Source organism: Malaclemys terrapin, chromosome 1, assembly GCF_027887155.1.
Source record: "Malaclemys terrapin pileata isolate rMalTer1 chromosome 1, rMalTer1.hap1, whole genome shotgun sequence".
Taxonomy (NCBI): Eukaryota; Metazoa; Chordata; order Testudines; family Emydidae; genus Malaclemys; species Malaclemys terrapin.
This window is the reverse complement of record NC_071505.1, coordinates 43,188,790-43,205,392: the sequence shown is the minus strand read 5'-3', so window position 1 is coordinate 43,205,392 and position 16,603 is coordinate 43,188,790. Positions and strand designations below refer to the sequence as shown.

General features: G+C 38.0%; 1 protein-coding gene across 6 annotated transcripts in view; it reads left to right on the top strand.

The window, feature by feature from the left end:
• PTPRZ1 (protein tyrosine phosphatase receptor type Z1) overlaps window positions 1–16,603 on the top strand; it is a 187,328-nt gene that overhangs the window by 130,824 nt on the left and 39,901 nt on the right. For 4 of the 6 annotated variants that reach the window (XM_054023294.1, XM_054023285.1, XM_054023311.1 and 1 more), the window contains exons 11-12: window positions 4,640–4,683; window positions 6,822–10,401. In XM_054023294.1, coding sequence (XP_053879269.1) covers window positions 4,640–4,683; window positions 6,822–10,401 — 3,624 coding nt within the window. The remainder of the gene's footprint in view (window positions 1–4,639; window positions 4,684–6,821; window positions 10,402–16,603) is intronic. The other 2 variants (XM_054023328.1, XM_054023320.1) reach the window with 1 other exon arrangement.

Sequence of the window (16,603 nt, the reverse complement as noted above, 5' to 3'; positions counted from 1 at the left end):
AATGGTACCATATTACTTATATATATTATTGGTTCAAGAACACAGTATTAAGATTAGCAAAACCACAATAACTGAGTAATTAAATGTTGCTGGCAAATAGATGTATTTTGTTACCATCTAATCAAGAGAGTTTCCATGGATACATCAGGATGAAATTGTAGTTTCATTCTGGTTGAAACAGAGGATTTTGAAACCTTTTACAGTTTTCCTTGTAGTAAATAAAGTTTGTAGAGGTATTTTACATCCATTTGTATTATCACAATACTAGCTTTTCTTCCAGATAAAGTTCAAAAGATAACATAGATACTGTAGAAAACATGAAATCTGAAAGAAAATATTTATTTTTATTATTTGAAGACAAAATAATCCTAACAACAAAAATAATCATATTTCTCTTTAATGAAAGGCTGTTTTAAAGAGTCTGTTGACCACATAATGTATGTTACCTGGCTACAGTATTAAGAATTTTGAAATCACTATCTAAAAATTTAAACAGAAACCATTGAGAAGCCAGGGAATATCATCATCTTTTTCCCTCCCTAGCCTTCTAGCCTTCAGAAAGACAGAGGTAAGATAACTTTTCTGTATTTTGTTAATATGCCAAGTATTTAATTCAATAGTTGCTACTTATAAAATACTTTCATGGAGAACTGATCATTCCATTTTTTTACATTCTACAACTTATCAATATAAATATTTTAGCTTGTTAGTGTGATGGAACCCTAATTAATAATCAACTATCCAGAGAGAGAGAGTCTGAAGTAGCCCAGTGATTAGGACACTCACATGGGATGTGGAAAATGTGGAGTCTCTGCTTCAATTAATATTTAATTATTTCTTCAAAGTAGAACTGGGGAGGTTAGTGAGATCTGCCCCAGAACAGCCAGTTGGCTAGGGTATTCATCTAGAATGTGGGTTCAAGTCCCTATTTCAAATCAGGCAGAGCAGGGATTTGAACCAGGGTCTCCCACATAAAAGGTCTAAACACTGGGCTATTCTGGGGTCTCATTTTCTCTGGTTTTTGAGAAAGATCTGCCTTTTGGCTGCTAGGGCATGACCTAGTTTAGGCACCTAATTCCAACAGAGAATTAATGGCTGAGGCTCCTGAATGGAGAGAGATGCCTATCTCTGGCCCATAAGTGAGGCACCTAAGGTCCAGATCAATGGAAGTTTAACATCAATACCGTCGAAGATCTGGGCCTAAGCCACACCTAAGCCTCTACCTTTTACTCCCAGCTAGTTTAGGCAGTTCCCCACTCCGCTACTGGTTTCTGAAGATCTTCTCCTTAGGCACCTAACACTCCCCATTGGGAGCCTGGGCACCTAACTCAGGGCTATAGATTCCATGAGGCATCAGGACACTTCAGGGTTAAGCGTTGCAACACTGAGCAGACCTTTGTGGATCTGGCCCTAAGACACTTTTGAAAATAGGACCTAGTCTCTACGTCATTTAGATATTTTTTTTAAATGTTACCCTTGGTCCAATGAGGAGCGGCCATTTTAAGATGCAGGAGTGCAAAATATAGAAGTATAACTGGTTCGTGATTTATTTTTGGTTATGGCTCTAACTCTGCTCCCACTGAAGTCAATGGCCATTTACCTAAATGAGAGCAACGTCCACCAGCACTGAGTACAATTGAAAATGTCACCTTTAACTCATCTTATTGGGGGGGTGGGAGAAATTGGCAAGTAATATGGAATAATAAAATATGAATGCAGCCAAAATATTTCAGTTAAGGATGTGCTAGTAATGCAGATGCACAAAAACTGCTTTTCAGAAGGAGCCATTTAATTACAGATGCATAATACCCATGCCTATATCCATTCATAAGAACTTGCAACATATTTTTAATGCCTTTATATGATCCATTATAGTTTATGCTTGCAGGGCCAAACCATGATCCATTGAAATCAATGAGAATTTTGCCATTGACTTCAGTGGGACCAGAATTGGGCTCTGAATGTGAGTCTAGCCTATTGTGTCAAGGATTAGCAAATTAAGACGTTGACCATAAGAAGTCCAAGGACAAAATGCAAACTGTCTAATCAATAATGCTATTTTTTAAAAGTCCCTTTATAACATATTTTGCACTGCATCATAGACCATAATGGCACAGGACCCAACTGAGGGTTCCTGACTCCATGATGGAAGGTCTACAAGAGGGAGGTTGCAATGGTAGCAAGGCAGCCTCAACTTTCCCTCCAGGAGATTGTATCGCCCAAACGGGGGGCAGCAGTGAGGGAAAAACAGAAAATATGTTATGTACTGTGGAAGGATCATTGGAATACATGCACACAAGTATGGGGATGATGGCTTTGCATGGCCAGATCACACCAACAATACCCACCATGGGTAACATCATGTCATCTTCTCCACCACCACTACCATCACACTATCTACTCCCGGCCAGCTGCGGACTACGCAGATATATATCAGTCTGATCTCCTCACACCCCCAGGTATATCTAAGATGTGCTACTTTCTCCAGAGTGGCATGAATTATGCTGTTCTTCTTCCTACACAAGGAAAATCACTATACAAATGAGCTGAAGTTTGTACATCTTTTATTCATTTTCACATTTTGTACCAATCCAAATTTGCATGGGGTTATTCTGACCAATACACATAAAAGCAAATGTCTAATCCCACCTGATGTGACACTAAGATTCAGCTACCCTTAACTCTTCCCTCAGCAATGTAGGCATGTGTGTTGATGCTGGCCTACCAAATAAAAAAATCATTGAGAAGGGTTGCAGACCAAACTGAAGGAGCAAGCATCTCAGACAGGTTATTATGAGAAAGCAGAAGGTCTTCAAGGAATGGAAGATGGGAAGGATCAGCAAGGAAAACTACTTCTTGGAAGTCATAAAGTGTAAGGAAAAAGAAAGAACTGCCAAAAGCCAAGCAGAGTTAGACCTTGCAAAGAAAATTAAAACCAATAGTTAAAGGTTTTCTAGCCATATAAATAAAAAGAAAACAAGGAAAGAAGTGGGACCTCTAAACATTGAGGGATACGATGAAGATTAAAGATAATCTAGGCCTGGCCCAACACATAAATGAACACCTCCGTTTTTAATAAGGGTAATAAGAATCTTGTGGTAGCAGGGTGGCTAATGGAAATGATGATATGGAAGTAGAAATTACCACATCCAAGATGGAAGTCAAACTCAAACAGCTTAATGGGACCAAACTGGGGGGGCCAGATAATCTCTATCCAAGAATAGTAAAGGAACTGACACATGAAATTGGAAGCTAAATAGCAAGGATTCTTAATGAATCTGTACATTTGAGGGTCAATATCCTATGACTGGAGAATTGCTAATATAGTTCCTATTTTGAAGAAAGAGGAAAAAAGTGATCTGGGAAAATACTGGCCTGTTACTTTGACCTCAGTTGTATGCAGAATCTTGGAAGAAATATTTTAAGAGAAAGTAGTTAAGGACATAAAGGTAAACGGTAACTGGGATAAAATACAGCATGGCTTTACAAAAAGGTAAATCGCGCTAGACCAACGTGATCTCTATCTTTGAGAAGATAGATTTTTTTAAACCTTGGTACAAAAAGTGGGAATGTGCTAATAAAATTTGCAGATGACACAAAGTTGGGAAGTATTGACCATACGGAGGAGGACTGGAATATCATACAAGAAGATCTAGAGAAGCTTAAAAAGGAAACAATAAAAATGGGATTAAATTTAATAGTGCGAAGTGCCTGGGTCTATTATAGGAGGGGGCAGTGAGGTTTGATGGTCTGCAATGTGCAGGAGGTCAGACTAGATGATCACAACTATCCCTCCTGGCCTTAAAGTCCATGAGTCTAAATAGAAAGTAAGGCGTGCCTCATTCCAGTGGCACAAAGGGTGTGTCTACATTGCAGCTGGGAGCATGCCTCCCTGCCCAGGTAGAAAGACTAACACCAGCACACTGAAGTAGCAGTGTGGACATTGTGACAGTGGCACAGCTTGGGTTCAGACCAGGTGGTCAGGCAAGCTTGGACTTTGGCGGGTAGCCTGAGCTGCCACTACTGCTGCAACATCCTCACTGTTATTTTTAATGCACTAGCTTGAGCGGAGTTAGCAAGTGTCTTTCTACCTGGGCTGGGTAGGCCTATTCCCAGCTTCTGTGTAGACATACTCCAAGGGCCTGGAGCATTCTTCAGCTAGTACTGCAGGGCCATTTTCCTGTCTGCCTCCCTTCCTCCCCCCTCCCTCCCCCCCCCCCCTCCAGTTCTAAGCCCATCTGTTCAGTCTCATCACCATGGGCCTGGATGCTGTTCCTCTGTGCAGACAGGCAGCTGCAGCTACACCCCTCAGCCCATCAGAAATGTTGCAGCTAAATGCCAGTCAGTTGTTGAGTCCCATTGTTTCCCTCACTGCTACTCCTCCGTGCAGCTACTTGGCAGCTTCTGCAGATAGCACCTCCAAAATCATCTCAGACCTCAGCCTAATGGGTTTATTAGTTAATACAGCCCTGGTTAGAAAATGATTTTAACATTGTAATGATCTGTGATTGTTATACAGCTTAAATAACATCTTTTGGTCTATCATTTCTAAACTAACCATAAAAATTATACTGTTGTGTCTTGCAAAATCTGTGAGGTTAAAACAGTGGATAATATAATTCACCTCTTTGTTTCATAGAAATTGACCTCTTTCCTGAACTGAATGAAACTGAAGAATACGAGGTATTGTAAAGTGCAGTAATTTTCATACATTCATTTTCACACAAGTGTTTCAAATAATATATAACACACTCCATATAAATGGAGGTGATCACCTGTGATAATTTGCAGAGCTGAGTTTAGCATGTACTTTTAACCATATCACCTACACTTTGCCCACTAATGCATATCCCCTGGGAATTACTCTATGTTCCAGACACTTGAGCAGCTTCAAAAAAGTACAATTAAAAAAATTCACCTGCCAAAGAAATGTTTTTTCTTCCTCCCCAAAATGTGGAATTGCCGCCCCTTCCCCAGTTACACCTGCCTCAGGCAAGATTCAGCTTTGGGCTACTGATAGGTTTTCTGTACATAAAAATGTAATGACTTTGAAGTCCAATGCCTTGCTTCTCTGTAATGCTAGAAATGGCAGTTTTATACTATTGAGAATGAGAGAGTTTCTCAGTTTCCAGAAGGATCCCAGCACTCATCTAGTCCCGGATGGGCCATGGGAGTTAAGTGCCTGACCTGCTTAAGCACTTTTGTTCTTTTCACTAGATGCCTATCTGCAGTTTTGGGTGCCTAAATACCTTTGTAAATCTGGCCTCGAAATACTGGGTGAAATCCTGGCTCCATTGAAGTCAATGGCAAAACTTCCATTCATTTCAATAGGGTGATAATTCCACCCCTTGAACATAAGTAATGACATTTTGATATATTACCATATTTTATAAGAATGTAACCGTGTTTTATACAATTTTAGATGTTTTCATAACTCCATCTGATCTGGCACGGTTGTATTTTTGGCAACTAAGGTTGCTGGCATACAAGCAGAGGAATATGAAAGAGTCCCAGTACAATTTTTAATAGACTGTAAAATAATTTTTGTAATGTGGCCAATACCTCTATAAAATGTGTTAGCATTCAGAACATCTGTTTTACTGTTTCATAATATGTGCACATTATTCTCACCGAGGGGCAAATCCTCGTCCGTTAAATAGATGGAGAAATAGCCCATATCTATCTTTCCATCTCTGTACCAATTCATCCAAGCTATCAAATCTATCTATCCGATTACCCATTTTTTTCAATCCATTTATCTATATTTATTTAAACTCTTTATCTAAGTATTTATATTGCACCCATCAACATGATATCAGTATGTTAGTTAATTTTAATTGTGATTTTGCCTGATTTAGGACTGAATAAAGACTAGGGGAGTTGACCTTGAGAAATAGATTTTCAGAACCTAATGCAAAGCCCTAACATACATTTCTGCAGAAATACTTTGAATTGTCTTCACTAAACAGTTACTAAGATGTCTGCAACAGGAATTTCAGTATGTGGTATGTGAGATATTGCCTATGAAATTGCTTTTAATCTGTCTCAGGGTCTAAAGTGTCTAAAGTGTCTCAGGGTCATGTTGACCTTTAAAATCCTAAATCCTAACATCCTTGGAGTAACTATGAAGATTAAATGATTTGAAAGGAGAACGTAAATATTTTAAAATATCTTCTTTTCTATTGGCTGGCCCTTGCAATTATCATGGATGGAAGATGATTAAGAGGGAGGCCAAAGACTAGATCTCAACAGACCTTAGAAAGACCAATTTGCACAACAGCCAGGCATACAATCATGAGTTTTGACACAAGGCTATAAAAGTCACTGACTCCGAATAGGGAAATGTCAAGAAAGAGGGAGAAGATGATCTTCTGTTATGTTGCAATGACACTTGAACTGATATCAAAGAATATTTAATGCATATCTGTGAGACACTATAAAAAAAAACATTCTATGTTGTTTTTTATTATTATTACTGTACAACGATAGAGTAAAAGTGGACAAAAGCAGTGAGAGGGTTTTATCTCTCTCTAACAATGAGTCACAGGTAGCAGGAGCACAATGTTTAAGAAGGTAGAGGGCTCTGTGGTTCTTTTGTCGGTATTACAAATGTATGGTTTCAAGAAAAAAATGAGATGAATGTTTTTGTAACTAAAGCCATTTTATTTTTAAGTTCAATAGCCATTTGATTGGTTACCTGCCATTTTGTCTGTTATAATTTATGGACACAGGCAAATGTATTGCAGTATGTACCTTGAGTTTTCCTGTTTTATCCATAAACACTCTTAGTAAACTTTGACTATGTTGTTTTCTTTCCAAAGGAGGAAGTTGAAGAGAAGGAGGCAGAGGTGGATGAAGAAATTGCAGTGATTCCTAGCACTGATAGTACTCTAAATCAAATAAGGAAAAAAGAATTCCAGGTGACTACATCTAGCTATAGTCAAGAGAAAATGGGGACAAAATTCAATGAAGCTAAAGCAAACAGATACTTAACAAGAGAGGAAGGATCACATGGAAAGGATGATGTTTTCAAAGCAATTTTTTACCCTACTTCCCAACCTGCTATTGAAACATCAGATGAAGAAGAAGATGCTTCTTTGGAATCTCAAACTATTATTGGAATCCCCCTGCAAGTCACTGATTCCACCAAAGGTATTGACGAAGAATACATTTACATTTCTTCTGGCACTGAACCAACAAGCATATCTGCTACTGGTGGTAGTGAGGAAGATATTTCATTGTCAACTTTTAAGCCTTATCAGGATGTAGACAACTCTTGGGGTTCCATTCCTACCACCTCTGCTATGCAATTTGTCACTGAGGAAGCATCCCAGGAAGACATCCTTCATTCTGGAAGCCCAGAAATAAGCAAACATGATATTGATTCACAAGGCTATGTAAAAAATGTTTCAGAAGATGTAGCACCCTCAGGTGCTGAAGAATCTGCAGAGAGTATTCCTTCTGTTGATGAAAAGTTGTGGTTTCAAAATGCAACAGATTTGGCACCTAGATCTGAAGTTCCATCGGATAGTGAGCTATTATTTCAGAATAGTTATACTGATGCTTATGTTGAGGGCTCAAAGCCAGCTACAGTGCCCTATTCCAGTGGTCCAGTGATATCACAAGATACTTCAGATGCGGATATAGAATTGCTACATTATTCTAATTTTGCTTTCTCCCCTACTGAATTATCACCTCATTCTATCTCTTCAAGCTCTGGAGAATACGGCTCTGCTTCTGTTGCCAGTGAGGTACTCTCTCAGACAACTCAACCAGTATATAATGGTGAGATACCTCTTCAACCTTCCTACAGTAGTGAAGTGTTTCCTCTAGTCACCCCTTTATTGTTTGACACTCAGATGCTCAACACTACCCCTGCTACATCAGGTAGTGATGTGACCTTGCATGCTACACCTGTATTTCCCAGTGTTGATGTGTCATTTGAACCCACCCTGTCTTCCTATGGTGATGTACCTTTGCTTACATTTTCCTCTGCTTCCTTCAGTAGTAAAATGTTTCACCATCTGTATACAGTTTCTCAAATGTTTCCACAAGTTACTCCAGCTGTTACAAGTGATAAGGTGTCCCTGCATGCTTCTTTGACATTGGCTGAGGGTGATACTTTAATACAGTCAAGCCTTGCTCAATATTCTGATGTGATGTCACATCAGACTACTCATGCTGCTTCAGAGACATTGATATTTGGTCATAATAGAACTCACATGTTTACTCAAGTTGAACCATCCAGCAGTGATTTAAATATGCATGCGCTGTCTACAATGTCTGAACTTACTTATGCTTTGTCTAGTAATGTGGGCTCCCTCCAAACTTTTACTGTTTCTTATGACTCTGCAGAATATGTGCATGATTCTGTTGGCGTATTTCATCAGGGTCCCTTATTTAGCAGCTATAACAATGTACTGGTGCATAAGCCTTCTTCTGTAATACCACAAGCTGATACTTTGCTGCTGCCTACACGCGCTCTATCTAGTGATATGGATTGGTCTGAACTGTACTCTGGTAGTGAGTCCCTTTTGCCTGATACAGATGCTCTGGCCATACTTAAAGTTTCTTCATCTGATTCTATAGGTGAATTTACACATGCAACATATCAGTTTAGTGATGTTAATAAGACACTTCACAAAAATGACGTAATATATGGAGATGAGAAAGAACTGCAAATTTCTTCTTTCAGTAAAGTGCCTTCCCATGCTGAAAGTACAGTGATGCCTGAACTTCCTACATATGTTTCTAACAATGATGTAATTGAGCAGACTACGTCTTTGCAAGAAACCCCACTTCCTGTTTCTAGCACAAAGGGAATCCTTCCAGTCTCTCTTGCTTTTCCCTCTACTAAGATTTTTGATTATGATATTAGTAAACTTTCAGAAAATTACTTTTCCGTTCAGCCTTTGCATGTTACATCTCCAGCCTTTGATGACACTTTGCTTAAACCTATGCTTAGTGCAATCTCAGATCAAGCTATCTCTGTCCCTGCTTCTAGCAAAACATTGTCTCCTGCAACACAGCAGTACTTTTATGAGACCTCAGCTACATTAAATAATGAAGCATTACTACAATCCTCCTTTCAAGCTTCTGATGATGGCACTCTGCTTAAAACAGCTGCAACTGTGCCTAGTGATCCAATATTGGTTGAACGCTCCAGGGTTTATAAAGATAGTTCTACATTTGACCAAATATTCTATCAGATGGCACCAGATTCTGCTACAAATAAAACAATGTTGCATTCTACATCTGCACCTTCAGTTGTTGACCTGTTTCCCCACATCTCTAGTAAGCCCACAACATCATTTCAAGGTTTAACTGGCTCTTATGGAAGTGAGGAATATGTTTTATCCAGTTTGGTTAACAATGAAGATAATCACCAGGTTGCTTCTTCATTGTACAGTAGTGATGTTTCATTCCAGTCAACCAGTTTAGAAAATACAAATGCCTTTCCCCCCAAGGCAGTGAACAGAGTGGCTACTCCTGCCTTAACAATTGACATATTGTCAAATATTCCCACTCTTCTAAATAGACATATTTCTTCACGTGTTTCTCAAAGAAATGAGGTTCCCAATTTTTTCTCAAGTTCTACCAGTGCTGATGTTTCTGTTCATGTGCCTGCAGTTGTTTCTGATTCTCATGTATCTGATCATCGTGCCCTTCCTTTACCAAATGTGTATATTTCTGTTATAGCTGTTTCTCCCAGCAGTGAGGGCCTTAGAACCCTAACCAGGTTGCTGGTTCCCTCTCAAACATCCTCTGGGTTGTTCCCCAGTACCAATTCTGATACTAATATGTGGCCTCCTGTAATTGATGATGATTATGATGAGTATGATGATGGTTTATCTGTAAGTAATTGTATCACATGCACTTCCCATAGAGAAACTCAGGAAAAGGTAGTTGATGAACAGAATACACAGGTAAACAATATAAAGGATCAGAGTAACCTAATTATCAATTCACATTCTGAGAAATCTGAAGAAGAAGAAAAGAAAATTACAACTGCTGCATCAGACAGTCAGATAAGTCATGGTATGGACAGCCGTAATTATCCATCAATACCAACATTGGCAGCATTGATACCTAAGAAGCACAACAATCCAACAATATGGGAAAATCGTATTCAGACTCTTAGTATCCCATTGCAAAACACACCAGAGTCTAAATCTTGGGCTGTTTTTACAAGTGATGAAGAAAGTGGCTCTGGTCAAGGTACCTCAGATAGCCTTAATGATAATGAGACTTCAACAGATTTCAGTTTTCCTGACCTTAATGAGAGAGACGCTGAGGGGGCAATTGAAGCAGGTAACTCAGATTTAACTCCTGGATCATCACAGTCATCAGCACCATCTGTAACTAGTGGTCACTCACCAGTATTCAACATTTCTGAGGCAGGTTAGTTGTGGATCAATCTAATGCATAACATATGTAGCTGTGACATTCTTCTGCCACTGAAAATGAAAAAAATATCTTAACACCAATATATATGAGAATTGCTACAGATATTTCAGTGACGGAAGAACTTAATGGGGCAGTCAGTTTGATTAAGGAAATGCTGTGGAACAGGGAATATAAGCATTGAAACACTTCTGCTGTAAATGCAACTTCTGATTACTCACAACTACAACTGAAATACGCTGTAGTATTAAGGTCCAAATGCTGCCTTTGGGTATGTTTTGTACAGTCAATGGGATTTATGCACAGAGGGCCCAAAAGTGTGACTTTTTGCTCTTTAAAGGTTGATTGGGACTTAGGCCATTTGCACAGGGGTAAATATCACTTTTTCAGAGGAAAGTTCACTGCAAGATTCTAAAGTTCTGTATGAAAGAGTCCTAAAATTATGTTTTTATTATGGCAATACTTTTTTATTTTGTAATCTTCAAGATGAACTGAGCAAGGTAAAAGATGTTTCAACCTAGTTCTGACTGGTTTTAGCTTGTAAACAATTGTTTTCATTTTTATTGCTTCTCATATTTTTAAATTTCAGTAACTTACAGAAATTTCCTCCTAGACTTGCTCATTTCTAAAATCACTACGGGCTAGATTCTGCTGTGCTTGCCTTTCTCTTTGTTCAGTTCTACTGACGCCAATTAGCTATTTGTGGAGTAACATTCTCAGCATGAGTATGGGTGGCAGAATTGGACCATACATTTATAAGATCTTGATAAAATTTAAAGCAAAGGCTTTAAAAAGTTCTGTTGTGAAAAAACTTGAAGTGATCAAGCAATTAACTTGTATTGCCTATTTGTCATATTTGTTGAACCATCAATATGTGTACTTATTTGAAATATTCAAGATTAATTTGATAATGTAGGAAATATGTTAAAAATTGAACTTCCATCACATATTTATAATCTCTCTAGAGGGCAGTGTCATCCAAATAATGGTGTCCGTAAAGTATGCAAAAATCTTAGGTCCGATCTTGCAAATATACAATCAGATAAATTTGTTAGTAACTTTGTGCATAAAAGCCGTCCAAAGCAGTATGCATAGCTCAGGATGTTGCAGAGTGGATAATTATGAGCCCATTCGGTCAACAGGAGTTTTACCTGAGCAAGCAATTGAGTCAGTAAATGGGTTAATTGTTTTGATGTTTCCTAAAGGAAATTATGTAAAACACACATGAAATAAATTTGTTTCCTTTAAAGGTCAGCAAAAAAGAAAAGGAGAATAATTTCCAAGCACATTTTATACCAGCTAATGACATGAAGGTTATCCTAAATTATTTATCGTTTTCTGTAATTAAACTTAAAATGCCTCACTTTCAATTAACTATGAAGAGCTTTGATTCTTGACAGTTCTCCAAAAGGATGGTATAACATGTGGCTTAACTAATAATGCATATTTACAATTTAGTTTCCAGTCACCACTCTCATTAAAAAACTTGCCTATGCATTAGTTTCTTCCAACAAATTATTCCCTATATTGTCTTTTAAAAAAACAGCAATTAAATTGGAGCATTTCTCATATGAGGTCTCCTGCTAATCAGAAACAGCTACCTACTTACATCTTAATTTCAATTTAAAAACAATAACAACAAATGAACCTTGTGATATATGAACATTTGTATTAAATTTAAATCTTAAGTATTACAGCACATTCCTCAGTAGTTACATAAGTCAAATGTTTTGTTGAGAGTTTTTGTGAGTTTAAAACTTTTTAACTGGATTGTAACATCAAAGAGAAAAGGATGATGCAGGATTTATGGCTAACTGCCTCACAAATATGAAGGCGTGTCCAAAAATAAGGAGGAACTAGCTTTAGGTGAAAAAGAAAATTACACAGGACCTGATCCAAAGCCCAGTGAATCCAAAGGGAGTTTTCCCATTGAGTTTTGTGGTCATTAGTTCAGGCTCACAGGGCTTGTTCCTATACCATTGAAATCAATAGGAGTTATACCACTTACTGCATTGGGATTCAAATCAGGAAAATAGTGATGGTAAACATTAAGAGGGCTTTCTGATTCTCCTGTTAATGACTGCAGAGAATTATGCATCTGTCTCACACCATACATATATTGTAATTATTAATGCCAATGAGTGTTGCTCTTATAGAAGAAAATGACTGATGTTTTTGTTTGAAATGTTGTTGTTTTTAAAATCTCCCTGTATGCAGTTAGTTTGAATTTATATGCCACCCAGGCCCAAGTAGAAGATTTTACAAAATGCATTGTTATGTGGGGCTTATGTGTGATATTTTAGATTCTGGTCCTTAATTACCTCTATTAGCAAATGAGGTTACTATTGCTGCTAAAAATGAAAATTCGTAAGCACAGGAAGAATTGAGCTTTGAGAAACTAATATGTGTCAGTATTTTAGAATAGCACCAGTTACACTGAATATAAAAATAAATGTCTTAATTATAATAAATAGTTGATTAATTTAAACACAGTTACAGAGTCCAAATCCTGGCCTGGCTGGAAAAGAGGCAAATGGAACTATAAGGTTTGGCCACTCTTCATGACTGTAGGGCTGTATTCGTACATATTCTGAGACAGAATCCAAATGAGAGTTTTTTGCCTACCACCTACGTGCCCACCAAACTTATTCCACCTGTAGCCCTGTGTCAGGGGAGGCTCTGATATCCCAGTTGCAGAGAGAGGAGCAACTTCCACCCTGGTTGCCAATTACCCATGGAATGGAGATTCAGTGGGCTGCCTGGAGCAAAATGTCCTCCCAAAAAGGAGCTGAAGATGTAACCCAGGAAGATGAGAGGGTCCCAGTGGTGGTAGGAACATTCTCCTGTGGAAATCAGGGGAAGGATGACGTGCAGACATGTTCCCTGCAATCCCATATATCCATAAGTAATGCTTATTTTTGGTCAGGATTTCTGCTGTGCATCCCCTAGTAGCTTCGCAAAAACTTTGCAAACACAATCTGGGGAGGAGGACAGGACCTTATGAACAATGGTACCCTGTACATCAGCAGCTGACCATCCCTTCTGCCCCTTGCGCACCAAGCTAAACTTTGCCTCAGAATCAGCCGGCTCAGCACAGAGACTGTTATAATATGGAATTTTACCATGACCCAGAATTTGGCTCCTAGTGAAATCAGTGATCAAATAATATAGTTTATTTTCATAAGATTTTATTTCATAACAATCTAGTCAAACTATTCTGTAAAGAGCTAGCTACTTATTTAGATAGACATTTATCTTAGCTCACCTCAAATTACACTGTCCCTACAGTTATTTTGGCCACTTTCTTTGGATTGGGTGGGAGGGGATAGGAATGGGCCAAAATCTGCCACAGACTGAAGGCTAACTGCAAGAAACCTGAGCTACTCAAATGAGTACCATACAGTATAAATTATTTCTTTTAACGGTGCTCTGAAGGAACATCTCTCTATTATGAAATACCGCATGGACACGTCTGGCTCTGTGCTAGTGGATTCAAATGTGAAATGTAAATTTGTATTTTAGCTGGGTATCATGGGCATGGTGTACAGCTAAAATATAAATTTTATATATATATATATATATATATATATATATATATATAAATATTATGGGGGGAGATGTATATGATACTACCCTCCTAATGGACTTAGTAGGATTTAGCGTTTGGAATGACTGAGATGGTGGCAAAGAACTACCTTATAGGGCTGAAGGGAATCCATTCTTTTCACTCCCCTAATTTAAAGCACTAAAGTATGGTGCATTTTTAAGCTGCCTTGTTATTAAAAATATTAGACCATGTTCTACTTTGGGAGTACCTCCAGAATCGAATAAGTGCACTTTGCTCAATGGCCACATCCTGATTGCTCATGCATATACATAGTTCCAGTTAAAAACTTGAGCGCATCCCATAACTTGTTCACCAGAAAATTGGGCCCTGATTTTTAGAAACAGCTTCCAATACTGTGAGTGCAATTCTGCACCTGCAATTGTGATCACAACTGATAGTATTTGCATATTTAACTAGCTGATTTAGAGGAAGTGAGTTATTAAGATGTTTAAATGCTATAAATTAGGAACAAAATTGTGCCATGCGAAATTGGGAACTAAGTTGAGGTCTCTATAAAAAAGAGGCCTCTGAGCTCAAGAAACTGATAGTAACCTGCTAATTGCCTTACCATTGACATATTTTAATCAATTTGCTAATGCTGATAGCTTTCAGAGGACAATTCATTCACTGTTTGGCCTTTGCAGATTCCATTTGTTATTCTGTAGGGTTGGGGACAAAAATGGAAATTACATTCTGCAGGAAAAAAATGCGATTTCAAAAAAAAATTATCCCAAATTAAGACAAAAAAAATTTTTTTGAAACTTTTTTGCTAAATGAAATTTCAAAAGAACTCCATTTTGTCTCAACTGAAGTGATTCATTTAGTAGATGTTTGTGAAATTCATGTATTGTTTGTACTTTATATTTTCTAAATGGGTGCTGTTTTTGTAGTTTTAAGGGATAGATTCTACCGGTCTTGATTTTAGTCGGACTACTTGAGGAGTAAGGATTAGAAAATATGACTTATAGTGATAGATTCAAGGAGCTCAATCTATTTAACTTAACAAACTTGATTACTGTCTCTAAGTATGTACATGGGGAACAAATGTTGAAAAATGGACTCTTCAATTTAGGAGCTAAAGGTATAAAAATTAGAAAGGCCAAGGCACAAAAAGAGGTGAAACTAGCTAGAGATATAAAGGGTAACAAGAAAACATTCTACAAATACATTAGAAGCAAAAGGAAGACCAAGGACAAGATAGGCCCATTACTTACTGAAGCGTGGAAAACAATAACAGAAAATGTGGAAAGGCAGAAGTGCTAAATGACTTTTTTGTTTCAGTTTTCACCAAAAAGGTTAGTAACGATTGGACATCTAACATAGTGAATGCCAGTGAAAACGAGGTAGGATCAGAGGCTAAAATGGGGAAAGAATGAGGTAAAAATTACTCAAATTAGATGTCTTCAAGTCACCTTATAAAATACATTCTAGAATACTCCTGGAGCTGACTGAGAAGATATCTGAGCCATTAGCAATTGTCTTCGAAAAGTCATGGAAGACTGGAGAGATTCCAGAGGACTCGGAAAGGGCAAATATAGTGCCTCTCTATAAAAAGGGAAATAAGGACAACCCAGGGAATTATAGACCAGTCAGCTTAACTTCAGTATCTGGAAAGATAATGGAGCAAATAATTAAGCAATCAATTTGCAAACACCTAGAAGATTATAAGGTGATAAGTAACAGTCAGCATGAATTTATCAAGAACAAATCATGTCAAACCAACCTAAAAGCTTTCTTTCACTGGGTAACAAGCCTTGTGAATAGGGGGGAAGCAATAGCTGGTGATATATCTTGACTTTAGTAAGGCATTTGATAATGTCTTGCATGAGCTTCTCATAAACAAACTAGGGAAATTTAATCTAGATTCAGCTACTATAAGATGGGTGCATAACTGATTGGAAAACCATTCCCAGAGAATTGTTATGAGTGGTTCACAGTCCAGCTGGAAGAGCATATCAAGTGGGGTTCTGCAGGAATCAGTTCTGGCTCGAGTTTTGTTCAATATCTTCATCAGTGATTTAGATAATGGAATAGAGAATACACTTATAAAGTTTGTGGATGATACCAAGATGGGAGTGGTTGCAAGTGCTTTGGAGGATAAGATTAAAATTCAAAATGATCTGGACAAACTGGAGAAATGGTCTGAAGTAAATAGGATGAAATTCAATAAGGACAAATGCAAAGTACTCCACTTAGGAAGGGACAATCAGTTGCACACATACAAACTGGGAAATGGCTGTCTAGGAAGGAGTACTGGGGACAGGTATCTGGGGGTCATAGTGGATCACAAGCTAAATATGAGTCAATGGTGTAATACTGTTGCAAAAAAAGCAAACATCATTCTGGGATGTATTAGCAGAAGTGTTGTAAGCAAGACATGAGAAGAAATTCTTCCGCTCTACCCTCCACTGATTAGGCCTCAACTGTGGTATTATGTCCAGTTCTGGGTGCCACATTTCAGGAAAGATGTGGGCAAATTGGAGAGAGTCCAGAGAAGAGCAACAAAAATAATTAAAGTTCTAGAAAACATGACCTATGAGGGAAGATTGACAAAATTGGGTTTGTTTAGTCTGGAGAAGAGAAGACTGAGAG